Raw genomic sequence first — 26,696 nt, forward strand, 5'->3', positions numbered from 1 at the left:
CAAAACAACAACAAAAAAGACAATAACAACAACAACAACAATGGTATAAGTCGTTGAAAAGTGACGAAAAATGCAAAAACGGAAACAGAAATTGACGAACAGACGACGGAAATGTAACATAAAGATGGCAAAATGATCCTTTTGCGAAAAAGCGACAAAAATGTAGAGAGAGAGATGACAAAAAGATGCCAAAATGCGTCGAAAGACAACAAAAAAAGAGAACGAGAAAAGTAAAAAACGTCAGAGAAGTGACAAAAAATGTGAAAAATGACGAAAAGACTAAAATAGATGCAAAAAACAGCCTATAAATGAGGACAAAAAACGCAATTGCGGCAATCAAGAACGCAATAAAGGCAAAAAAATAACAACAGATCGCTGGAAACAGACAAAAAAAAACGATGAAAGACAGAAAAACATAGATGAAAGGAGAATGATGAGAGATTAATAAATAACGAAAGTTAAGACCAGGGCTTCGACCGATCCTTTTTTTCTACCGCAGTCACACCAACGCGCATTCAAGTTCACACCGTCCGTTTAGAGGTGGAATACGAATGCTGTGCATAACACAACTGGCATTTTGCTCAGTCAAACGCCGACTGCACGCTGCAGAACGAACGGCTTCTAAAACTGTTTGACATTTTCGTTTCGATCAAGTTGCCTTTACCGTTTGGAGCAGCGAATGACTGCAAAACAGTCAAATGACTGGCAATCACCACGCTACGAAAAGCAACCGCACAATCGTATGATTCAATACTACAAAAAAACAACCACTACATGTGCATGGAAGAAGTCGGTCGGACTCCGTCCAATACAAACGAATATTTTGCTTGCGTCGGACCGACGTCTGGGTGACAAACTTTTACTGTGAGCAGCCGATTTGGAGACAAAAAGAGAAACGAAAAAATACGTCACCGTATGCTTCCAGTCAGTTTGCAGTTTATATTCTCAAAGCGCAAAGCAAAACGGGAGATCGACTGTTTGCTTTTGCTGAGATGCCGCATGAATTGTACGACGGCAGCAGCGCAAGCGGCAGTTTGACTGGATTAAAAAAACGGTCAAATGATCGTTCAAAAATCGGAGTTTGAATGCGGAAAGTTCGCATTCACGACAGTCACATTCAACTTGCGATCCCTTTTTAAGCCCTGGTTAAGACTAAGTGTCCTTAATTAATTTAAGCCCAATCGCAAATGTACATGAAATGGTTTAATTCAAAAAATGTACTAATTTTCTCCAAATGCAATCAAGGACAAGGACTTATAAAACAAATGTGATAAAGAGTGATCACACATTTGGGCGGATTTCGCTTCTCTATTGATCTCAAAACAACCTTGTTAACACCTCTGGCGTTCCGCAAGGAAGTAATTCAGGACCACTTTTTTTTGGCTTCTTTAACGTTTTTGCATTTCTTTTGGGATAAAACTATGAATTTTCCTAAGCAATGTCTGGCAACACCGCTTCAGAGTGAATAATGAGTGTACACGATTTGGTATTATGAATTGCACGGACTTGAAAGCAGCCTTCGGCAAAATTGACCATAAAGTATTACTCCGCAAACTGTCTCAAAGGGGAGCCTCGAGCAGACTAAGTAGTGGCGTGGTTTCATCGGTGTTTATTTACGAGAACACAGCATGTCAGCATGGTTTCTTCACCACTTGTTAACACCTCCGGCGTTCCGCAAGGAAGCAATTCAGGACCACTTTTGTTTGTCATCTTCTTCAACGATTTTGCAGTCTCGCTTGGTTAGAAGCGTAACATTATTTACACCGATAATTTGAAGATCTACCGAGGACTGTTTCCACTTGCAAATGTTGCTGGATGTGTTCGTTAATTGGTGTCAAATGAACAAGCTCGTTATCAGTATCGCCAAATGTAACGTGATGACTTTTCATCGTTCCATAGAACCGATTACTATATCGATGGTACTATTCTCAACAGAGTGGACCTTGTAACGAATCTTAGTATTCTATTGGATCCAAAGTTTACCTTTCATGCACATTCAGCTTGGCTTTATCTCCAACATTGTCAAAAACTTTACGGATACGCACTACCTGAATGCATTGTACTGCTCCCTCGTTGAACCGATCCTTGAGAACGCTTCAGTAATTTGGGCACCCGAACGATTTAACATGGAGCTTGAGGATTGAGCGAGTCCAAAAAAGATTCACACGACTCACACTTAGGCAGGGATGGTCCGATCAGTTTGACTCAATTTTGATTCATTTGACAGTACCGGCTCAACCGAGCAAAATTTGACACAATTGAGTATGGGACATTTGTAGAACTAGTTATTATCTACAATTTTGCTGAATATAGTTTTACTGTCTCTTTTGTAGTTAAGGTGCTACAATGCCAGTACCTCGTTAGTAACTAAGTGAACGTTCACTTAGTTACTAATGAGGTACTAGCATTGTAGCACCTTAACTACAAAAGAGACAGCAAAACTATATTCGGCAAAATTGTAGATAATAACTAGTTCTACAAATGTCCCATGCACAACTTTGTCAAATTTTGCTCGGCTGAGACGGTACTATCAAATGTACTGACATATAGCGACATCGATTGTCCACGGATTTCATCCGATGGTTGATTTCCGTGTATCAGAAAGGATATTACGATTACGACAGCGATCTATAATGCATCCTGGATATCACCGTATTCACCATGGTTACAATCAACCTATTTCTATGATGATTCGCTCATTTGCAACTGAACAGTCGAATCTGCGGTCGAGTTTGGCATAACTTCATCTCAATTGGCCGAAAGAATTAGGATGTTGAATTGTTTTACTGCACTTTTCATTAAGAAAAAATTGTCCGATGAATTACTGAAAAATAAATTAATAAAGTCTGGATCTGAAAGTCTGCACCGCGACAGAGTCAGAAACAAGTAAAATTGACAAAATACACCCGGTGTGATATAAACACCGGCTAGTTAGGCCTTATCGATGGGCGGCAACTGATTGCTCGCTTCTACCGCACTACAACAGTTGATAACCATCTATCTTCTCGATGGCAGGACCAAAGGGTAATTATACAAAAAATAATTACCGTCGGTGGAAGAATGTATGTGTGCGTGTATGGAATGGTTAGAACTGCAAGGACAAAATAAGATATTGGACTATCTAATACAAAGGTGTGGCAGTAGTTAAATTGCAAAAACATTTGGGTACCAACCGAAAGAATGTAGTTTTGAGTCCTAACTACAATTGTACGACCCAATACATTTTTGGCGTACAAATCGAAATTTCGCAGTTCATCCAGTTTATCATTTATCGCACCAGACACTCCTTCATTACACAAAAAAAACTGACAGTTTCTCCGTAAAACTCGTATTCGTTTTACAGGCTAACCTATTTAATGCAGCGCTCGTTGGAACAAAGATGGCAAGATTAAGTTTTGTGTACCGGTTGGCAAGTTCGGAGTGGAAAGGGTCGTAGAGTTACCGTGTCTGTCTTGACAAGCGAGTGGTCGGCAAGGGTTCATTCACAGGCTCCTCCACATTCCATTGTTCGTACTGAATTCTGCATTTTACAACAATGAAGCCTCTGGCCAGAGCAAGACATAATAATGGTACTGGCTCGAGGTGCGTAATGCGAAACCTCCTTTTTAAGGGTAAGTTATAACTAGTTTCGACAGAACGAAGTGCGGAATACAGAAAAACACCCGCATGATGTCACAATAAATCAAACTTCTGGTCGGAGTGATAAAGTCATGCGAAAACAAAAGTTTATAATCTTACGAGCGGTACTTTTTTGAAAGGTTTGTGTCACTGTTTAGTGACAAACGAGGGTTTGAGCCCAGAGCTGGATATTAATTGGTAAAGGCCAAATTTTATTGTCGACAACAATACGGTTAGACTCAGAAGTAAATAGTCGAAAGAACCGGTTTGAACATCAATAAAATATTGACGTCCGAGGCATGACTTGTATTACAGAAAAGAGGTGACAACTTCAAGGAAATGTCCTATTTTTCTGGTATTAATTTTAGTTAAATTTTTATGGATTATTATTTTTCTTCTTTTGACAGACTATTAAATACAAGGCATAATTTCTGAACCTTCAAATGATTTCGTGCCCATCAAAACGCCTCAAAAAGCGCAATTCGACATCCAAATTGCAGCAGAATCGCATGAGGTGGATCGATATTTCGCTCTCAAGGTAAATGCCTTTGACATTTCATGTTGCACAGTTCAAATTCGAGTGCCAAATCCACACCGGTTTTGTAACGTTGTAAACAAGAAGTCAGCTCATGTGGGGCACACGCTTAGGACTGTGCAAATAATGTAAATATTCCACTATCAACTGGCACTAGCAGGCAGCAGGGTTAGCTAAATATTTAGCCAGCTTGCATCCCGTGTTGAATCTAGCTGCTGCGCCGTGATGCAAGCGAGTAAATGCAAATAGTCACGAGAAAAACGAGGAAAACAAACGGAAAGGTAAATAAGTAAGGAAACAGACCAAAAAAAAAGCTGAACCGACCGACCGACCGACCAATTTGCTGCAGTCAGTAACGCAAACTTTGTCTCCGGTGAGATGCACTTCTCAGCTCAACCGTGGCCCCGCCAGGGAGGTGGTGTCAAGGCCACCGGTTTTACCGTGCGGTGCTGTTCGTTCTGCGCTCACGTGGAACGGCAGGCAGCAACGCTTGGGGGGTGGTCATCAGGTGGGAGGAGGTGCTGAAATGAAAATGGCATTGAAATTGCTCTCGTTTCGTTCTACCGTGTTGTTTCTGTTGTTTGTGTTTTTATGCTCTTTGGCAACCAGAAATTGTGGAGAACGAATTGCGATTTACGAAAGAATTATAGTTGACAGTGGGTCAGTTGAGCGTTTTATTTAAGCGGGAAGTTGCATCAGCCAACGAATGTTTGTTGTATAATATAACTGGGTAGCTGGCATATCAGGCAAAATTAGAACCGCAGATTGGTCAGTCAGCCAGCGTTCGTAGAATCGCTCGTGTTCTAGGTGTATGATTGATCGGTAGGGAAGACATTCTTTGTTCATGTTTTATATAAACTGCAGTGGAGACGCCTCGTGGCAGTAGATTGACTAACAACACAAATCACCAGCGTGGCGTCCCCATTCAATGTTTCGCTAGGTAAATCTGATTGAAGCAGATATGCGGCTAATTGAATAAACGCATTTACCCGGTTTGTTGCAGCGCTTGTAGGGTTGATCTCCCACGCGGGAAAGCGCCATTGTTCGCAATCAATCAAAAAGCATTATGTCTATTATTACTGGAATTAGTGGCTAACTGACCTTCGTTCGATATGTGGTAATTGCTGGCACTTCACTCCTTTTCATTGCATGTTTTATAATAATGTTGTGACACAAATTAAATTTTAAACATCAAACTTTAAGCACTCACAGGCTAACTTTTCGGTTCCGCCTGACTTAAATTCAAGGTGTCGTTTACGTGGAAGAAAGTTTGAACAAAACATTTGAAATAAAAAAAACACTGTAAGACGATACTCACATGGTACAATGTTCTTATATCTATTCTTGATCCGGTTTTCGTTCCGCTGGCCCTCGCGGCGGGAGAACGTGTACCGGCACTCCTGCTGCTGTAGAGATTCAAATTCCTCCCAAAAGCCACCCTTGCCGTAGCAGTGGCTGCCGTTCTCCCGCTGGAGCTGCTCGACCCGGGCGTCGATCCCGGCCGCTGTGATTCGGGTCGCGTTGAACGGTTGCCGCAGGCGAACCACCGTGCCGCAGGTCTCCACCATCGGGTTGCGCTTGTAGTATTCAATCAGTTCGCAAAGAGTCGAGAACTGCTGGCCTCCACCGACGTCGTATTTGTTTTCCTGGCGAACGAAAGGATAAGTACAATTAGTTCATGGCTGATAAATCTTACAAATAATTCCAACAAGCAACCAAAGCGATATTCGAAGTAGACAACCAACCACTTTCTGCTGTTACAAATCACCTTTTGAATGACTAATAATAATTCTTAAACTTTTACACTGAGCGAACGCAGCTGGCCGATCGTCGTCGTAGTCGTCGATGCCAAGTGGTCCATCCGTTCGTGTTTATCGGATGACTAACAACAGTCACAAAAAGGCCAACAACTCTGACTTTACGGCAGGGCGTGAGCTTTACTTTAAAAAACGCAGACGACCGTATCCTCCACGGAATAAAAAGAATCACTCGATGATGATTAAGTGTCGATGGCAAAATAAACGATGACGGCTGATGCCGATACGATCTAAGACACACTCACACATACATACACACACACAAACACGGGGAGGGTTGCCAAGAAGGGAAACACAACGCAACGTTTCCGTTTGCCTTTTCCAGACCAAAAAGTGGAAGTGGTTTTAATGTTTGTTTACCTTACAGTCAGTGTCTTCGACATATGGCACACTGTGGCAACGTGACGCACTCCACGCACCACGCGGCAAGTGACGCACATTGGGCCCGATGGAAGAATTCCGCTGGGCAAAATTGGGAACCGCAAACACCCGGAACCCGGACGACCCGTTATGGATTAATGGGTGGAACCTGAGCTGGATGAGTGATGGGGAAGACCACTAGACGCAATACGTATTTTTCGAAACCATAACATCCAGTCGTTGACCTTAACAAATTCTGTACAATCGGTAATTAGTTACGTGTATGCAGTGTGATTTTGTTTTCTGTTTATTTATTGACCGCACTTAATTACAATTTGAAATTTATGTGATTTCAGAAGTGACGTTTAATTATTATTTCCTATCGTAAAATGTTGATCACCTTGACGCAACAGTTTTATCTTGATAGAAAATGATTGAATAGAAACTGGTGGGTGGCGGTAAACATTGCATAAAATGTACTTGCTTAACCCTTTCTGTAGATATTTTCAACTGACTGCAGATGCCAATTCAATTTAATCAATTAATGCAAATTTGTCTGCGCAGCAGTCTGTTCAGGCTTTGGCGTTGGGCAGTCGTTATGTCGTCTGTTTACGGAAGTGAGAAACGGGGTTTCCACAACTTCATTACCGACAAGTATACATTATCTGGTATCATTCGATTGCCTGACCAGCTTCAGTGTTCAGTATGCACACTTCCATCCACACATTACTCTTCATCGGTAAATATCAGCGATGGTACTCGTACCTGTGAATATTACCAAAACGTACGTGGTCTTAGCACGAAAGTTGATGATTCCTTAGTTGCTGTACAGTAGAATCGTTCTTTGTCGTTATTGTCATAGCAAAAATCTAGCAGGACGAGAAGTTCTATTATTATTAATAATATTTATTCGGAAACGCTCTCCAACAAAATTCGATTGCTATTTCAAAGAAAATACATTACTTAACCTACCCCAGTCCTGCCAGTAAGGCTATGAAGCAACGCAAAATAGAATTAATGTAGCAAATCTGGCTTAGAATATTGACATAATTTAGCTTCGTCCAACTAGCATGCTTTCTAGCTAGGCGATTACAACTAATCTGACGTTTTGTGGATGTCGTTTAATATCCAATCATGTACGAAAGTCAGGCCAAAAACTGCCATGGGCAAATTGGGTGATTGTTTCTAGATGACAGCAGAGCCAACACCGCCTACCTGTTGCCTATGCTTTCACGCCACGTCGAGCATAATTTCACTCGGTTTGTCGGTTTGCATAAATTCTCGTTTAACGCCGCAGAGTCCATAAGATTCCAACTTGCATCCTGAAGAAATGCGTAATGCTCTTTATTTCGATGTGAGAGTTTACAGTTCAATGCCTTTATTAGACAGTGCAAACTTGCAACTTTACTTTTACTTGTTTTATCCCTAGTATTCAGTTAAATGGTTACAAATAAAACCTATAAATCACAAACTGAGCATTAGAATCGGACAAGAATATTACAATTCGTTTTGCAATACCTGTGGTGTACCCCAAGGAGGTAACCTAGGATCACTGCTGTTTTCATGATACATCAATAAATTGTCGCTTTTTTGCTACATGGCTGCCGTACTTCCTATAACGTTGATGTAAACATCATGCTCTGACTGCATTGAACTTCAAAGTACAATTAACAAATTTGAAAATTGGCGTTCTAGATTTTAGGGATCCATAATTTCGATTCGCCAGAAGCGGAAGCTAGTCGAGTCTGACTATCACATATTCTTTGCGAAGAACTCTACAAAAACCTTTAACCTTGACTAAACTAAAAAAACTTTGACTACGTACTCTAGACTCTCCCTTAGCGTGACCATCGAAATTTGTGACTTTATGAGGAATGCAACTGCCAACTGCCAAGGATTGCAAATATTTCTTTAATCATGTTTATTTTTCGTCAGCATCTGTTCGCCCTTAATTGTACCAACCACCGCGCTGCACTGCGGTCTACACGATTTCACGTCTCAACTGCCACATACTACCCTATAGGTTCGCACAGGCAAGGAAAAATGAAATTTGAAAATGTGATAACTTTGTAAGGAAAAGCCCTACAAATTTGCGGGTTTCTGCAAAAATGTGTCTTTTGAGCGCTTCGTTAATTGCCTAGAACAGTGTGTCCTTGTAAAATGCAAGTAACAAAAGCTAAGCATAAAAAACTAATTTTAAGGAATTTCCAAAAAATACCCTATAACTCTGCACCCGATGCAGATAAAAATTTCATTTCTTCAGTAATGTTGCTTGATTTTACATTTTTTTCAACTTTACCGAGGAAACCATGCGTCTATCTCCTAGTACAAAGAGTTATTTTTAAGGTAAATTATTATTAAAGTCTTTGAAATTGGCTTCAAAAATCGGAGGGCAAAAAATAATTTGTGGGATGTAAGTCGATTTTTTTTTCAGTTAAATCAATTGTCTGTGGGCTCTACAGCCTAAAGAACTCGAAAAATGACTCCATACGCTCATGTTAACGCGTCTAACACCAGACAGAAATGGAAATTCAACCAATAAAATTTTGCAAAAATTGCCATTTTTTCTTTCTGATCGTAGTTTTCTGCATGGAAAACAATAACTTATATATGAAAAGCAAGAACAGATTTGGTTTTCATGTTTAAGCTTTAGGCAAAAATGCGTTAGTTTTGCTCGATTAAAAAATTCTCTTTCCGTTCAGTTGCCAAACACTGAAAGGACAAAATATTTGATAAAATATTTGTAGTAACCTTATTGACTAATGTTTTATGGAAGAGTCTAAAACTTCTTGAGTTCGATTAGTTTTTGAGTTACGCAAAAATATATGTTTTATTTGTATGAGAGCCCTTATCCCACTACCATAGGGGTGAGGGGTCGCAAACCATCATAAAATAATTTCTTGCCTCTAAAATCCCTAGCATGCCAAATTTGGTTGCATTTGCTTGATTAGTTCTCGAGTTATGAGGAAATTTCTGTTTCATTTTTATGGGTGCCCCCCCTCTTAAATATGGGAGGGGTCCTAATTCATCATTGAAAAAATTCTTGCCTCCGAAAACCCCCACATGCCGAATTTGGTTGCATTTGCTTGATTAGTTCTCGAGTTATGAAGAAATTTGTGTTTCATTTGTATGGGAGCCCACCCCTTTCAAAAGGAAGAGAGGTCAACATTCATCGCAGTAAAAATTCTTGCCTCCAAAAACCCCCACATGCCAAATTTGGCTCCATTTGCTTAATTAGTTCTCGAGATATGAGGAAATTTGTGTTTCATTTGTATGGGAGCCCCCCCCCCTCTTAAACAGGGGAGGAATCCTAATTCATCATTGAAAAAATTCTTGCCTCCGAAAACCCCCACATGCCGAATTTGGTTGCATTTACTTGATTAGTTCTCGAGTTATGAGGAAATTAGCGTTTCATATGTATAGGAGCCCCCCCCCTCTTAAAAAAGGGGTCATAATACGTCGTAGAAAAAATTCTTGCATCCAAAACCCCCACATGGCAAACTTGGTTCCATTTGCTTGATTAGTTCTCGAGATATGAGAAAATTTATGTTTCATTTGTATAGGAGCCCCCCCCTCTTAAAAGGTGGAGGGGTCATAATTCTCCTCCTAAAGAGGGAAGGGGTCTCAATTCACCGTAGAAAAAGTTCTTGCCTCCAACAACATCCGCATGCTAAATTTGGTTCCATTTGCTTGATTAATTCTCTAATTATACAGAATTTTGTGTTTCATTTGTATGGGAACCCCCCCTCTTAGTGATGAGGGGAGTCTCTAACTATTATAAGAACCTTCCCAGGTCTCAAAAACCCCTGCATGCAAATTTTCACGCCGATCAGTTCAGTACTTTTCGCTTCTATAAGGAACATACCGACAGACAGACAGACAGAAATCCAGAAAATAGAACCAAATTTGGCCTTTATTACCTTTAACAGTACAGAATTAAGATAAATACGCCAAATGATTACTATTTGTTTGTTTTCAGACTTCATTAGCTACAATTAACCACACAAAAAATAGCTTTGGGTGAAATCTCAGTCTAGTTACTAATCATCCGTTCGTTGACTTTAAGGCGGCGTACGATTCAGTCAAACGAAACGAGCTGTGGAAGCTAATCCTAAAACATGGTTTTCCGATGAAGCAAATTTATTAGGCTAATTCATACGACGCTGTATAAGTCAAAATCATCCATCTGAATAGCGGGTGTTTGCTTTCGTGACGAAGGATGGACTGAAACAAGGCGATGCACTCTCTAATCTATTATTCAATATTGCCTTGGAAGGTGCAATATGAAGAACAAACGTGAAATGAAGCAAGACTATCATCACAAGAACTAACATGCTTTTTGACTTTGCAGATGACATCGATATCATCGATCGAATCAACGGTAAAGCAGTGGAAGAGGCATTTAGGTCTTTCAAATTGGAAGCAACGAATTTGGAACTCACCATTCTATTTGACAGGGAATGGGGGACTCTAATTGCTGTGGGTGCCGAGGTGAAGCTGGATGGGAAATATTAGTGAAGGAATTCATATACCATGGTATGTTCGTGACATTTGACAAGTAGTTTGCAAATTCGCATAAAACTGGCACTCTACAAACTCTACTATACTTTACCATATTTGACGGCAAAATGGAAATTGAAGTGTAGCGCATAAGCATGAACTACGAGCTGTATCAAGTGATATAGTGAAGCTAAGTCAATACAATGTGGCAGGTAGCGGTGAGCTGGACACGTGATCAGAATGCCCAACCAAAGTAGCCAAAAATATTTTCAGTAAAAAACTTCTAGAAAGAGGTTGTATACTGCGGGGCAAACCCAGCACCCGGTGGATGTGTGATGTCAAGGATAAAGTACTTTCAACTGATATTTGGCACTTGAGAGTACTGGAAGACCATAAGTCGTTCGCTGCAGAATCCACTACCACTAAAGTAAGACAATAAAACATGTTTTGGAAATCAATAAAGCGATATGCATTCTTACTATTACGTCAGTGGACGGATACAAAACGTGTTATCCCAAAAATAGCTATTCATTTAAAAAACAGTCTCATCGAAACTTTCATAAATTCAACATAAGATATTTCTAGGCGAACAAATTGTTTGCGTTTCTAGATCTATCGCAACGTAGATCAAACAGGTATTATAGAAAGATTCTACGTGCTCGGAATTTACACATTTCGTCGTTCAAAGCTTCAATCGGCAGTATCATAGCAGTCACCTCTTCGAGCATGCGGTTTCTAGAACCTACGACCATCTGCTATCAGTTCTGACAACACAACCTGCCAATGCTTCTTCTCTAATCAACATTCCAAACATGGGACTTTTGACCACTTAATGATCATCCGCTCGCCCACCGTGTGCGTGTGTCCATATTCGCCACGAACGAACTGATCAAGAATGCGCATCAACAACACACAACAAACGCCATTCGAGACACTGCCCAAGCGCTCCCATTATGCCAAACCACGCCGGCGAATCCAGTCTTTTCTCGATCGAACTGATTAAAATTCTGCACTCAATGAACCCCCCATCCCCCCTTGCTCCATTTTGTTGTTGCCTTCCGATTTCGACGACGCGACGGTGCCACACGCTTGAGACCCGGTGTCCCGGTCGACATTCAAGTCTGTCAGCCTACCAACCAACCCCGGTAAAGAGGCACAGCACTATTTCAAGGTTCACATCGGCATTCCCCCCCTTTTCGCGGTCGATTGCTATAAATAGCGCCCGATATCATTGCTGATGAATCTCACACCGAGGAACCCTTCCGACATGTGTTCGCTCTTGTACTTGCCGGAATAACTCGATCTACCTCTATCAGGCTCTAAATAAGTCGACAGACAAGTAGGAGCAAAAATGAAAAAAAACTGCACCAAGACGCCTGCCGCATTCCATATTAAGGCATACCAATCAACGATGGGAACCTGGCTGGCTGGCGTGAACTGAGGATCAGGGTTCACATTCTTTCTAACCACTCTGACAGCACAGAAGCAAAAAAAATACACACAGAAAAAACCACTTACATGCCACCGAATCATCACGTGTGTCACTTTATCCTCGGTCCGCACGGATAGTACGAAATCGCCCGGTTTGCTCTGAGATTCGCGCACTAGGAAGGAGCCATTCTTGCCCCGTTCTATGATTAACCGTTCCGCTTCTTTGCTGGACAGATTACCGTGGAACCATCTGCAACGAGAACAAACAAACAAACGAAAAAAACAACAATCGATTAGTTGATTTAAATTTCAATTAGGCAGGCAGCGCGTAGTTTCGGTTTTTTATTTGTCGATGGAAATTTACATGAAAGTCACGGGCACGTTGTCAGCAGCCGTCTTACGATTTATTCGCCGCGGAAAAGAAGTTTAGAAGGACCACGGATACGGGAGTACGGATCGTCCGTAAAAAACAACAACGCAGGAAGGAAAAGTGTTTTTCACTTTCTTGTGCACATGCACAACCACAAAAAAAAACAGAGAAAAACTTCCCCTCAGTTTAGAACGAGAATACGTGCTGTTTTGATAGTATCGATAGTTCGACTGACTGGACTGGTGCGACTGAGGTGTGCTGCAAGCTCAACCAGACCAGCAGAGCAGAGCAGCTGCCCTGCCGCATTTCAGTCGGTCGGTCGGTCGCTCGGTCGGTTGCTCTGCACTCGTTCTCGGGTGCTTCGTCGGAAGTTCTGATGATGACGAGCGAAGCGTGTGTTTTGCTGCCGTAGTCGTACGTAGTTGTGGATATGGTGTGGCTTGGTTGTGGTCGGAAGGGGTTGTATACGGTGTGCTGTGCCGTGCCGTTGTTCGTGGGGGTACCACGTAAACACTGCTGCTACCAACCGCAGCGTAGACAGGGTTGACGTTTTTGGGGGATGTCGTTAAAAAAAAATCGGAAGCCATTATTGTGACGAAAAAAATTGAACTTGGAAATTTGATATTTAGATGAGAAAATGTTTTGCCCGTAAGCATACGCATATGACAGAAAATAATTTATTGCCCCATATTCAAACGTCTGAACACAAAAGTTATTTAAAGGTTAAATTTTAATTTTAATTTAATTTTGCAATTTCAAATAAGGTACCCCGGGGCAGTGGAACCTACAAATTGCATAGTTAAAGTTTATTGGACTGTGTAATCAACACCAATGATAATTTTAAAACTCTAGCGGCGCAGAAACTCTTCTTCAGTGGTATCACTTCAAAGGTTTAATTACAAAGAAGGGCTATCGATTAACATAAAATGAATCTGAAGAGAATTTTTCAAAATCATGGTGACAGGTCCCACTTGCCCCGGTAAATGGGGCAAGTGAGACCTATATTCAAATTTGCTTATAAAGCGTAATATAACAGAAAATTGTGCAATAATTCTTCCATGAGTGACGCATACCCTGCTTCCAGCTGACTGGGTTTGATCCACAACGGAGGTCTTCCAATTTGTTGCCTAATTACTACCAGAATGTGGGTGGACTCCGAATAAAAATCAACGCTTTTCTGCTGAGGTGGCACGTTCGAGCCTCGATATAACCGTCTCAACGGAAACTTGGCTTGATACTTAATAATTAAATACTTAATAATAAAATTACTTAATAATTTACTTGGAGCCGTTTTCTGTCTAATAAGCCTAATTGCTTAACCAACTTTTCCGATTTATGAAGCACGAAACGCGGAGCAATTCTAGGTCACTGTCATCGTGGTCAATCTCTCTTTGATCGTACAGATTGGATCAAAAAAAAGCAAAACCGAGGGCTTAAACCGTTATTAGACATTACCCTTCTTTATCGACAGATTTCGCAGCCGGCTGTTAAAGTACAGGAAAATTACGTGGCCAGTGTAACGATGTTACTGACTCGATCTAGCAAGCACCGCCTAGCCGAGATTTGAACATACGACGTTTGGCTTGTTAGACCAGCATCGTACCTCGAAGCTAACAGATTGGACCAAAGGATCCCAGAATAACATAAACATATAAGTGAGTACAATGTTTAAGATCTCTAGTTTTCCCAGAAAACTCCTAAAGAAATTTTCCGTTTTCCTCAGTCATCCCTTTGAAAACAAATTAATCTTAAGCCAACCATCGTAGAACAACTTTCAGTTGAACATTATTGGAAAATACAATAGCATCTATCTAATTTCCAAATAAATGCACGCATACGTAGAATTCACGTAAATAGTACAGTAAAAGTTGGATGGAAAAAATGCACATAACTTTTCCCGTAATTTCAACGTGGAAATTATTTTGAGTGTGCCTTTCTACTATATAAATATATCGTATAAAGATATACCCGTAAAATTTATTTTAAAATTTACAGTACGTTTTGTAGTAGAAACAATGCGTCTTGGTGAATTTACTCATGGTAAATTTATTGTAAAAGTGTCCCAAATGTAAATTTTATTCGTATTTTTGTTTCTTATTTTATAGAATAGAATTGGTCATATTTACTTTACTCACAAATTTATTCCCTCATTTAATTATATTTTGTTTTCTCGCCTAAAAAATTACCATAAAAGCACGACCGTAAATATTTTACGGTAAATGAACATTTTTGTTCGCGAAAAAACTGATTTTTTAATTGTTAAGATGCTTAACAACCCGTCATTTTTATGGTAGAATCTCTCAAAACCATGAAAGTTATGGTAGACTACAATAAGTTTGATGGTTTGGTTATCTTTTTGACGATATATTTTATTGTTTTTACTGTATTTTGTATCCTACTGTTACAATAATTTTTATCTTCGTGTTATGGTTATGTTTTTCCGGGTAGGAATCACTTGAAAAACTTCAAATGGAAAAAAGTCTTGCGGGCCGAATGCCATTCGAACCATTCGGCTAAAAATCTATATATATATATATATATATATATATATATATATATATATATATATATATATATATATATATATATATATATATATATATATATATATATATATATATATCTATACCTATAAAGAAGGATTTCTGTCTGTCTGTCTGTCTGTCTGTCTGTCTGTCTGTCTGTCTGTCTGTCTGTCTGTCTGTCTGTCTGTCTGTCTGTATTTTGTTCCTTATAGAATCGAAAACTACTGAACCAATCGGCGTGAAAATTTGCATGTAGAGGTTTTTGGGGCCAGGGAAGGTTTTAGTGATGGTTAGAGACCCCTCCCCCCACTAAGAGGGGGGGCTCCCATACAAATGAAACACAAATTTCTGCATAACTCGAGAACTAATCAAGCAAATAGAACCAAATTTGGCATGTGGGTGTTTTCGGTAACAAGAATTTATTGTAGGGTAATTTGAGACCCCTCCCCTCTTTATAAGGGGAATTTTAACTCCTCTCCCCTTTAAGAGGGGGGGGCTTCCATACAAATTTCCTCATAACTCGAGAACTAATCAAGCAAATGGAACCAAATTTGGCATGTGTGTGTTTTTGGAGACCAAAATTTTTTCTATGATGAATTGGGACCCCTCCCCACTTTAGGAGGGGGGGCTCCTATACTAGCAAAATACAAATTTCCTCATAACTCGAGAACTAATCAAGCAAATGGAACCAAATTTGGCATGTGAAGGTTTTCGAAGGCAAGAATATTTTCTATGATGAATTGGGACCCCTCCCTACTTTAGGAGGGGGGGCTCATATACAAGCGAAATACAAATTTCCTCATAACTCGAGAACTAATCAAGCAAATGGAACCAAATTTGGCATGTGAAGGTTTTCGAAGGCAAGAATATTTTCTATGATGAATTAGGCCCCTCCCCACTTTAAGAGGGGGGGCTCCTGTACAAATGAAATACAAATTTCCTCATAACTCGAGAACTAATCAAGCAAATGGAACCAAATTTGGCATGTGTGTGTTTTTGGAGACCAAAATTTTTTCTATGACGAATTGGGACCCCTCCCCACTTTAGGAGGGGGGGCTCCTATACAAACGAAATACAAATTTCCTCATAACTCGAGAACTAATCAAGCAAAGAGAACCAAATTTGGCATGTGTGTGTTTTTGGAGACCAAAATTTTTTCTGTGACGAATTGGGACCCCTCCCTACTTTAGGAGGGGGGCTCCTATACAAGCGAAATACAAATTTCCTCATAACTCGAGAACTAATCAAGCAAATGGAACCAAATTTGGCATGTGAAGGTTTTCGAAGACAAGAATATTTTTTATGATGAATTGGGACACCTCCCCACTTTAGGAGGGGGAAGCTCCTATATAAGCTAAATATAAATTTCCTCATAACTCGAGAACTAATCAAGCAAATGGAACAAACTTTGGCATGTAGGTGTTTTTGGAGGCAAGATTTTTTTCTATGATGAATTAGGACCTCTCCTCACTTTAGTAGGGGGGGCTCCTATACAAATGAAATACAAATTTCCTCATAACTCGAGAACTAATCAAGCAGATAGAACCAAATTTGGCATGTGGGTGTTTTCGGTGACAAGAATTTATTCTATGGTAAATTGAGACCCCTCCCTCTTTATAAGGGGAATTATAACTCCTCTCCCCTTTAAGAGGGGGGGTTTCCATACAAATTTCCTCATAACTCGAGAACTAATCAAGCAAATGGAACCAACTTTGGCATGTGAAGGTTTTCGAGGGCAAGAAAATTTTCTACGGTGAATTAGGACCCCTCCCCACTCTAAGAGGGGGGCTCCTGTACAAATGAAATACAAATTTCCTCCTAACTCGAGAACTAATCAAGCAAATAGAACAACATTTGGCATGTGGGTGTTTTTTTTGGTGACAAGAATTTATTCTATGGTGAATTGAGACCCCTCCCCTCTTTATAAGAGGAATTATAACTCCTCTCCCCTTTAAGAGGGGGGACTTCCATACAAATTTCCTCATAACTCGAGAACTAATCAAGCAAATGCAACCAAATTTGGCATGTGAAGGTTTTCGAGAGCAAGAAAATTTTCTATGGTGAATTAGGACCCCTCCCCACTTTAAGAGGAGGGGCTCCTGTACAAATGAAATACAAATTTCCTCATAACTCGAGAACTAATCAACCGAATTGAACCAAATTTGGCATGTGTGTGTTTTTGGAGACAATTTTTTTTTCAATGATGAATTGGGACCCCTCCCCACTTTAGGAGGGGGGGTCCTATACAAACGAAATACAAATTTCCTCATAACTCGAGAACTAATCCAGCAAATGGAACCAAATTTGGCGTGTAGGTGTTTTTGGAGGCAAGAATTTTTTCTGTGATGAATTAGGACCTCTTTCCACATTAGGAAGGGGGGCTCCCATACAAATGAAATACAAATTTCCCCATAACTCGAGAACTAATCAAGCAAATAGAACCAAATTCGGCATGTGGAGGTTTTTGGAGGCAAAAATATTTTCTACGATGAATTAGGATCCTTCCACACTTCAAGAGGGGGGGCTTCTACACAAATGAAATACAAATTTCCTCATAATTCGAGAACTAATCAAGCAAATGGAACCATATTTGGCATGTGGGTGTTTTTGGAGGCAACCATTTTTCCCATGATGAATTAGGACTTCTTACCTTTTTAGGAGGGGGGGGGGGCTCCCATTCAAACGAAATACAAATTTGCTCCTAACTTTAGAACTAATCAAGCAAATGGAACCAAATTTGGCATGTGAGAGTTTTAGATGGCAGAATTTTTTTTCTGTGGTGTATTACGACCCCTTTCCCTTTTAAAAGGGTGGGCTCCCATACAAATAAAATTCAAATTTCCTTATAATTTGAGTACTAATCAAGCAAATGGAACCAAATTTAGTATGTAGGAGATTTTTGAGTCTTGAATTTATTTTATGATAGTTAGAGACCTCTCACCCCTGTGGTAGGGGGATATGGACTCTCATACAAATAAAACAGAAATTTTTGCGAAACTCAAAAACTAATCCAACTCGAGAAATTCGAGACTCTTCCATAAAACATTAATCAATAACAAGACCACAAAAACTATCTATAGTAACACTAGATCATTCAGGACGAGCCGGTCGCGAGTGTTGCCGGTGACCCGCCGTCGGAAGCGCCGCCCACTGGGGGGCTTGCAAAACTCGAGAAGTGACAAAGATCATCCGAGATTCATGATTTATGTACAACACAGGTTAATTTGTGGCAATACGAAGTTTGTCGGGTCAGCTAGTATATATATATAAGAGCCTTGTCTGTAGCCAAAACGAGGGGCGCGATATGTATTTTCGTGGTAATAATCGCCCACATTAAGCAAAGACTCAAACCAATCATACCAGATTGCAAGCAAAAGTAACGTTGTTGCACCTCATAGAGTTACATAGCGTTAGCGTTACATAGCGTACCTCCAATTTGCTCTCAATTAGACGCGAGGCGACGCGTGCGGGTTACAGCTAGTACGGAAAATACGAGACTTCATTTTCTGAGGGGTGCCTCAATGGATTACAGCACTCGTGCGCTGATTGCACGTCCTCTAGTCGCACCGTCTTTCAATTGCACGTCCGCTAGTTGCACGATCGTGCAACTAGAAAGCGGTTATGTGTCCTCACTTGTATTTCCGCACTGTTTTAAATAGTTTAAAACCAATTTGAAGTCTCACCAGCATAAGATAATTGAGAACGTATGCACGTTAGCCAAATTTTTCCCTGGATTGTCAACTCGCCTTGTGTATATAAATGAAAAAATGGTTACTGTGTTAAAAATGCTCCCCGGAGGGAATTTGGCCACAGGTATCGTTGTCTCAATTCAACGGCATGGTTCCAGCATGTATGACGGGTAATATGCACATTAAACAGGTTGCCGTTACCGCGTAAAACCTCTTTGACACACAAAAGTAATAAAATAGTATTTTTCTCAATTTCATGTTCGTGGCGTATTAGCCACTTTTTCACTTATGGGCAGATTAAGCTTTTGGTTCGTTTGTAAAGATTTAAATGTTTTTCCCAAAATCTAGTACACGTGTGAGTGCATGTGAAGAGTTCATTGCGGTGATGACGCATCACGTTTTACAATAAATATTGGCAGCCATCGTGCAATTAAAAAACGAAATTCGCTAGTTTTCGCCTCATTCGTGCAATTAGCGAACGAATGCTGTAGTACAAAACTGATTGCAAATGAAAGAAGAGCCTTCAAAAGACCTAACCTCCAAATTTCAATTGGGGGGATTGTCGTTTAAAAATTATATAAAGAAATATAGAAAAAAAGTATTTGAATACATGAAACATACACACTACAATCATTATTTTCTCCACTTGCTGTTACACGCAATCGGATAACTTTGCAAAGAAAATCAGGTGGTTAAACCACGGTTACTCGCGCCGCTGTATTTTGTGGAACGTTAACTTTATCTCGGTATATCTTATGATGTTGGAATTAAGGAAAATAATTGTTTTCAATAAAGTTAATCAGTAGACCAAGATCCTTCAGTCGCTAGACAATTTTTCATAATCTTTCACCAAATAGTGTTAGTCATTCGAGTAAATTTTGTTCTGTTTCAGCCTATGAATTAAAATTAACGTGAGTGGGTATGAAATGGGGAAGGCAAATCCAACATAGCTCCAGCCATCCCAAGCCCCTACCTAGCGCCTCCACGTGGACTTACTCGGTAATGCTCTATTGAGTAGCCAAGCTAGGAGGTGCGATGATGGGTGGTTCCCGGTTGCCTGATCTCAAAACTGCGGGTTTGGATGACGGCTAAGCCACACGACCTTGTTAGTAGGTAAGCTTAACATAAGTTATTTAATTGATTTGTTTCGTTTTAGCTCATGGAGCAAGCACTTCCTACTGTACAGTGAAAACTCGGGTCGAAGAAAGTTTAAATAATGCTCATGGATACCAGAAGAAAAAATTAAATTAATAATAGAAGCACTCATGTAAACTCAAATGATGCAACTCTATTCCATCCGAAGGACTGCTGGTGAGATTGTTCTATTTTTGTCCATACATCTTCAAACAATGTATATTCATATAACATATATTTTATTACATTGCCATATACCACCATTATTGTAAAGCATCAGGGTATCGAATGAATCGAAGACTGGATGAGGGATGTGGTAACCAGCTCAAGTCATATAAGGTCGGAGAGGATTTTGACGCACCCTTCTAGCACACAAATCATCACGCAAGATAAGTTTGCACGGCGAAGTTATGTATCTAGAAACCAGAAGTCTATGCTGGAAGGAGTGTCTTATATTCCCGTGGAATCATTTAAGCGACATTGCCAATAGATCCACCCAACCCCTTTTGGTCCTTCACGAACAGCATTGACATGAAAGTTGCTAGGTAGATAAATTCGATTCTGCAGTAATTCTACTTGCATACAATGGGAAACCCTTGATGTGATGGTGGCTACGCCCATACATACATACATGAATTAAAATTGGCGTGAGTAACGACATGTTAAGCATAGAGTAGAATAACCATTAGTAGAAGGTCTAGTGCCTGAGTTGTCTTCTATGAATTATTTTGAAACAATATTAGGATAAGTTAACCAATAGTGGACCCTCTGCCTATAATGGATCCTAGGATCGGGCAATTTCGGTGTTTATTAGCATGTACTTCTTATTTTTGAGAATATTTGACATGAAACAAAAAGCACTAAACATAACACGCATATTTGTTTATAAAATTTGAACTACATTTGTTTACTAATGTTTGTAAAATGTTTTGTGTTTGTAAATTTGTACAATATGAGATTTGCAACATAAATTGATTTTTTTTAGCATTCTGTATACTGCCACTACTCGCATAAAAGTCCCATTTATATAGGAAACTGCATAGAAAATGGGACTGTAATGCGAGTAGCGGCAGTATAGTCATCTTTATTATAGATGTTCCAGAGAAATCAAAAATTAAATTATTGTTGCAGAAAGGCAAGGTGACATGACTAGGTAGATTAATTCAGGTTTTTTTTTTCTTAAGAGAACACAAGAAAACTTTCCTAAGTAATGCATGAAAAATATCTGGAAAAAGTCAAAAAAGTTTTTACAGTGAGGAAAGCTCTAAACAAAAAAGTATGTTTTTGTTCCTGAAAGACAAACGATCTGTCATTTCGTCCAACTTATTTCTTACTTTTTTTCAAACTCTTCTGTTTACAACGTGTATAAGCTATAAACACCTTCTCCAAACGTCTACCAACCTAATAAAATAAAGTTTATACTAATATCACTGCAAACAAGATTTTACACGATCGCCGTTTCATTGCAACGAGTTTCACTCTTCGATTGGCCAGATTTTTATAAATTAGTTTCAAAATAAATGTAAAAGTCTATCCAGCTTTCCACGAGCGATAATGGCGGTGATTGAGCACAAGTGGGCACAATCTTTTGACATTCATTGGAGGAGCGTCGAGTTCACCCTGACGGAGTTACTATGGAAACATCCATGATTGTTTGTTGTTCGACTGTAAAAATGTAAACATCGTTAAGTTTTGCAGATAAGCGGAAGAGGAACATAATTGAACGGAGGCAAACTTTTGTGGTTTGTGGCCATAATTTCCTGAAAGCACCGGCTCAAAAAATACCCTTTTGTATTGTGCGAATTGACTACTCGCGTGCACTCAGACAAGCATTAACTTTATATTGGTCGAGCCGTAGCTAAGTTGGCCAGCGTCTCGGTCTGATAAGAAACTTTCCGTTGCGCATTTGGACGTTATTTCCGAAGTATGCGCAAACTACGAAGCCACAATCCATAAAACTTCTTATCTGTTCAATTATTCATCGTACACGAAAAGGTGGAAAATTAGCAATACGTTTCGCTTCATGTGCGAAAACTAAACAATGTTTATATTTTTACACTTGAACAACAAACAATCATGGATGTTCCCATAGTAACTCCTTCAGGGCGAACCTGATGCTCCTCCAATGAATGTCGAAAGATTGTGCCCACTTGTGCTCAATATCCGCCATTATCGTTCGTGGAAAGCTGGATAGAAACAAAATCTTTAAAAACAACTGATTTAAACAAAAAATATTCGATCAGCGGTAGGAGAGGGCCAATGAGGTTTAAAAAGGTGAGGCAGATGAAGACATTTGATGGTATTAGTAGCGAAAAATCAGAAAACGACGTCAAACTACAAAAACAAACCGCGCCGGACAAAGGGGTTTGTTTTTGGAGTTTGACGTCACGCTTCATCGTGATTGGTCGATTTACGATTTCACTCACACCATGATGGAATTTCTTCATTGCACTAACACCACTTAATCAACATTGCCACACCTGTATATATCACATTGGGAGAGGATGGCATATTGCTGCCATTTCTAACTCATCACATGCGAAAATCGGCTCTTGCTGCTCTCAAAAAGATTAGAGATGGTCGAGTATGAAAATTTGAATACCCGAACCCGACCCGTACCCGATCAAGAAAAATAATAAAAACCCGTACCCGACCCGAACCCGCAGGTTTATTATTTTTGATACCCGAACCCGACCGCAACCCGACGGGTACGGGACGGGCCCGGGTACCCGACCATCTCTAAAAAAGATACATCGCAGTGATGCGATTCGGATCGCTAGCAACAGCCCAGAGACGGTGCCATTTCAATTTCGAAGCAGTATTATGATCATATCACCATAAGCAACCGCTCGGTCACCAGTGCTTCCTCTTCGTCGCAAATAAAATCGGTCGCGAATAACGCAGCAGACGCATGTCAATGCGAACCGCCTTTATCGTTGTGCGGAGACATTTTACCTCTCCGGAGAGACTGCGCCATTGGCGTACCTATTGTAATCCTACGGTTATCTTGCGGTCGTATCTCGGATGTAACCTCTTCAACTTATTATTGGTTGTTTCATCTTTTAATCGTGAGTTCAAAAGATGATGGATTAAAAATTTTGTTAAATTAATTTCAATTCCCGTTCAAATTTCAAATAGATTTGTTTCAAATGCTGCCTTATCATTCACTGAATGTTTCCTAACCGCTCCTTCAATTTTCGTTCGACTTTGTTCAGCCGGACTCTCAATTTTGTCTTCATTTTCCAGCGCACAACAATTGCACAAAAATAATGAATTATATACAAAGTGCCTACATGTTGTTAAACATATATTCATCTCTAAAACCAATTTACCGATCAATCTTACATACTGGGGTGTATTAATAGCAAACAGTAATTATATAGGTATTTTCGGATAATCACAGCGCAAAATAGACTCTATCTGAAGCAGTTTGCATTTGATTACTCTTCCTTGCATTTGTGGTTTTCCCGGAAAACAATAAATTATTTATAGATCATCGTGATAGGACAGCTTGCTGTTATTTTCGCTCCAATTAAAGCAGCTTCGGTCTTCGATCTAAAGAGCACCTATTCTCCAGGACAATAAAAATCTTACATAACTGCAACAAATGGCAGCTACTGAGTTACCGCGACCAACCCGACAGGGTTACAACCCTGTTCGGTTCGTGTCGTGTTGTGACCATATTTCGTCCGCATCAAAAACGGGTGCTGCTGCTGCGCCCTGTCCGAATGCTCGGCTGTGCTCTGTCCCACAGCAGAGCACAGCGACAGCACGGTGGCAATCACCAATATGCGACAACAGCAGCGGAGGAACCGAACCGAGAGGAGCCGATTTCGATGATAAATCCGCAGCAGCATCGACCGATCCGGCCGATCGTGCGCCTAGTCATTATAACCTCTGCTCGGAATCTGTAGATGTGCGAAAGTGACCCGCCGCTTGTCCCTCCTCCCCCTTGATAACTTTTCTTCCACGTTAGTTCCGTATCTCAGAATGCTTAACCCGAAAGTTGACTAACTTTATTTTTTACCGTATTAGTAACCGTGCACTATTGAAGCAGAACATCGGGGACGGCGGAGAACCGTCCATTCCATCGATTCAGTACAAATATGGGCAGGTGCTTGCCTGTTTGTTGTTGGTCATGACATCAGATGTGTTGGTTGGAACCTTATGGGAACCCAATATCTATCGAATCACAGTCAGCCAGGTAGATTCCCCGCAGCGCAGTGAACCGCACAATTGTCCAGCAGCTCATCGTGCTGGGGCCACCGTTTGTTTTTTCCCACCGCACCGGTTCGAACCGCAACGGCGACAGTTGAAGTGGCAGCAAATCGTAGATCACGAACCAATACGACGAGGGTCAACAAGTTTTCTCCACGGACCACAGTCGATGCTATAGCGCGCGCATTCCGCAACTTCATTTTTTCCAGCAGCAACATCGGATGAACGACGCGACACGACGGCCTCCTGATTGGTAGCGGTTTATTTCGCTCTCAGAATCAAGCTAGTAGTGGATGGCAGGTTTGCTACAGTGGATTATGCATAATTTATTGATTGGATTGAATTGGTTGTTAAAATAGCACCACCTTGAGGACCGTTCTCGCCAGCTGTAGCCGAGCCTGTCTGGTCTGGTTGGTTTAAAACTGGGCTCACTAGACTAATAAAATGAATAGCAATGAAGCCGCGATTCGAGCGAATGTTGATTACGAGTGTATTGTTTGTTATTTATTCTATGAAACTATTCGGAAATAAAAAATTATTGCTTTTTTCAGCTAGAAAACAAAACGGTAACCCTACAGAACAAACAGTAGCCTGAGGGGTCCCTCGGTGGAACGCGCCACACGGGCTGCAACCGTCGCTCCATCACCGCACAGTCGAAGTCCGTTTTCGTCATTGTCGTTGTCACGGCAGCAGCGAGCCAGCGCCAGCGGCGTCAACGTCGTTCTGCAGTTCGAAATCCGATAAGGTCAAGGTCACTGAACGGTATACTTTGATATATATCACCTTCTCCATCTGGACCGCTCGTTCCGGTTACCTCCGGTAACACGTTTTCAGATCGGCCCACCTAGGAACTATCAAATATCTACAGAAACAACAGCTAGGTTTGTTGTTGGTGGGTTTGTTTTACTGCATCGATATCTGCATATCCGATTCGCTCTGCGCAGATAAAATTTGACAGATACGTGCTAGGCAGGCACACAGGTTTTTATCGTAGTTTTACTCTAACCATTTTAGATTATGGCATTTTAACTGTGACTGCCCACGTCAGCGGCTGCAAGTGCCTACCTACATCAGTCAGCAGCCACACGATGCGATTTATCTTAGCATTGATTGATAGCCGATTGCTACGGCTGATAATTGCTGTAATTTACAAAGTGTGTATTGTACGTGGACAGCCCCGAGCGGTTCGCCGGTAATTGGCACTTATGACATCTCACTTTGTGTGGAAAACGATAAACTGATCAGCGGAGGCGAGTGTCGTCGATGATGGGTGCCCGGGGGATACCGAAGGATTTTCCTGGTACGGTGGTGTGCCTGCTTTAGGCGCTCTGGTATATTTATAGATGAAAATATCCGTGAAGATTCTGTTCATGGTATTATAATCTGTATTTAAAGAACAATTCGGATGTGAATCAGCTCACTGATCTAATTTTTGAAAATTGAAACATTATCAGCCTTATGTTTCCCGTATAAAAAACATTCCGACGAATACAATAGTGTAAGCAAAAAAACTATTCTGTTAGTGATATTATGAGTTTTGACCAAATATCGACGAGCATGGAAGGAGGACAGAGATTATGAAGAGCTAGAACAACTAGTCCGGGTTAATGTGATGCGCAATTTCTTCAGAAATGTCCGGTATTTTCGTGGATTTCAGGGCAGCGTCCGATATAGTCGAGCGCGAACAGTTATGGCAGATAATGCACGAGTACGATTTTCCGGAAAAATTAACGCGGCTAATCAAAGCTACTCTGGAGCGAGTGATGTGTTATATGTGTGTTTCGAGGGCACTCTCGAGTCCTTTCGAATCGTGCAGGCAAAGGGTTGCGGCAAAGCCTGTCCTGTATTCAACATTGCTATTGAAGGTGTGATCCGGCGAGGTGGCGTCGAAACGAGAGGAACGATCTTCAGCAAGTGTAGCCAACTCGTAGGCTTCGCAAACGACGTCGACATCATTACTAAAAACCTTGGGACGACGGAGATAATTTACGCCAGACTAAAAACAGAGGCTAGGAGGATTGGGTTACAAATCAATGCGTCAAAAAACCAAATATATGGTAGGAAAAGGCTTCAGAGAAAACAACGTTTACCTCCCACAGACAGTGACAGATGGGGAAATTGTGTTAAAAGTTTTATGCTCCCTTATTAGGCTTCATGACCAGGCTTCTGTGGTGCTCAGCAATATATCTCAATTCTCGGTGTTTTATTGGCAATGCACAGAAGACGAATCGATTTGCTCTCTCTCAGTCGGATGTTATCTTCTCCGACGAGACGAGTTTGGTTTTGCTTTTGCAGTGCTTTGCTGCTTTGCTCTGCCGGCGAGTGAGCATCAGTTTGGTTTCATCTTTCTTTTTCTGCCGGAACGCTACCGAATGCATGCTCTCAAGGTCACGGAGCAAATCGTTCCAGTCCATATAATTGCCTATCGCATATTCTCTTTGTGACACGCAGCGAATAGTCTCGTGTTTCCAGAAAACAGTATTCAGGCACCGTCCGGAG

The 26,696-nt window shown here is 40.7% G+C and overlaps 1 protein-coding gene across 4 annotated transcripts in view; it reads right to left on the reverse strand.

Moving 5' to 3' along the window:
- The window catches only part of LOC128743197 (tyrosine-protein phosphatase corkscrew), a 174,036-nt gene that overhangs the window by 23,967 nt on the left and 123,373 nt on the right, over positions 1 to 26,696 (reverse strand). For all 4 annotated transcript variants that reach the window (XM_053839725.1, XM_053839727.1, XM_053839726.1 and 1 more), the window contains 2 exons: positions 12,349 to 12,511; positions 5,472 to 5,799 (listed from right to left, as the gene is read on the reverse strand). In XM_053839725.1, the coding sequence (XP_053695700.1) occupies positions 5,472 to 5,799; positions 12,349 to 12,511 (491 nt within the window). The remainder of the gene's footprint in view (positions 1 to 5,471; positions 5,800 to 12,348; positions 12,512 to 26,696) is intronic.

Source organism: Sabethes cyaneus, chromosome 3 (assembly GCF_943734655.1).
Source record: "Sabethes cyaneus chromosome 3, idSabCyanKW18_F2, whole genome shotgun sequence".
In the NCBI taxonomy this organism is placed as follows: Eukaryota; Metazoa; Arthropoda; class Insecta; order Diptera; family Culicidae; genus Sabethes; species Sabethes cyaneus.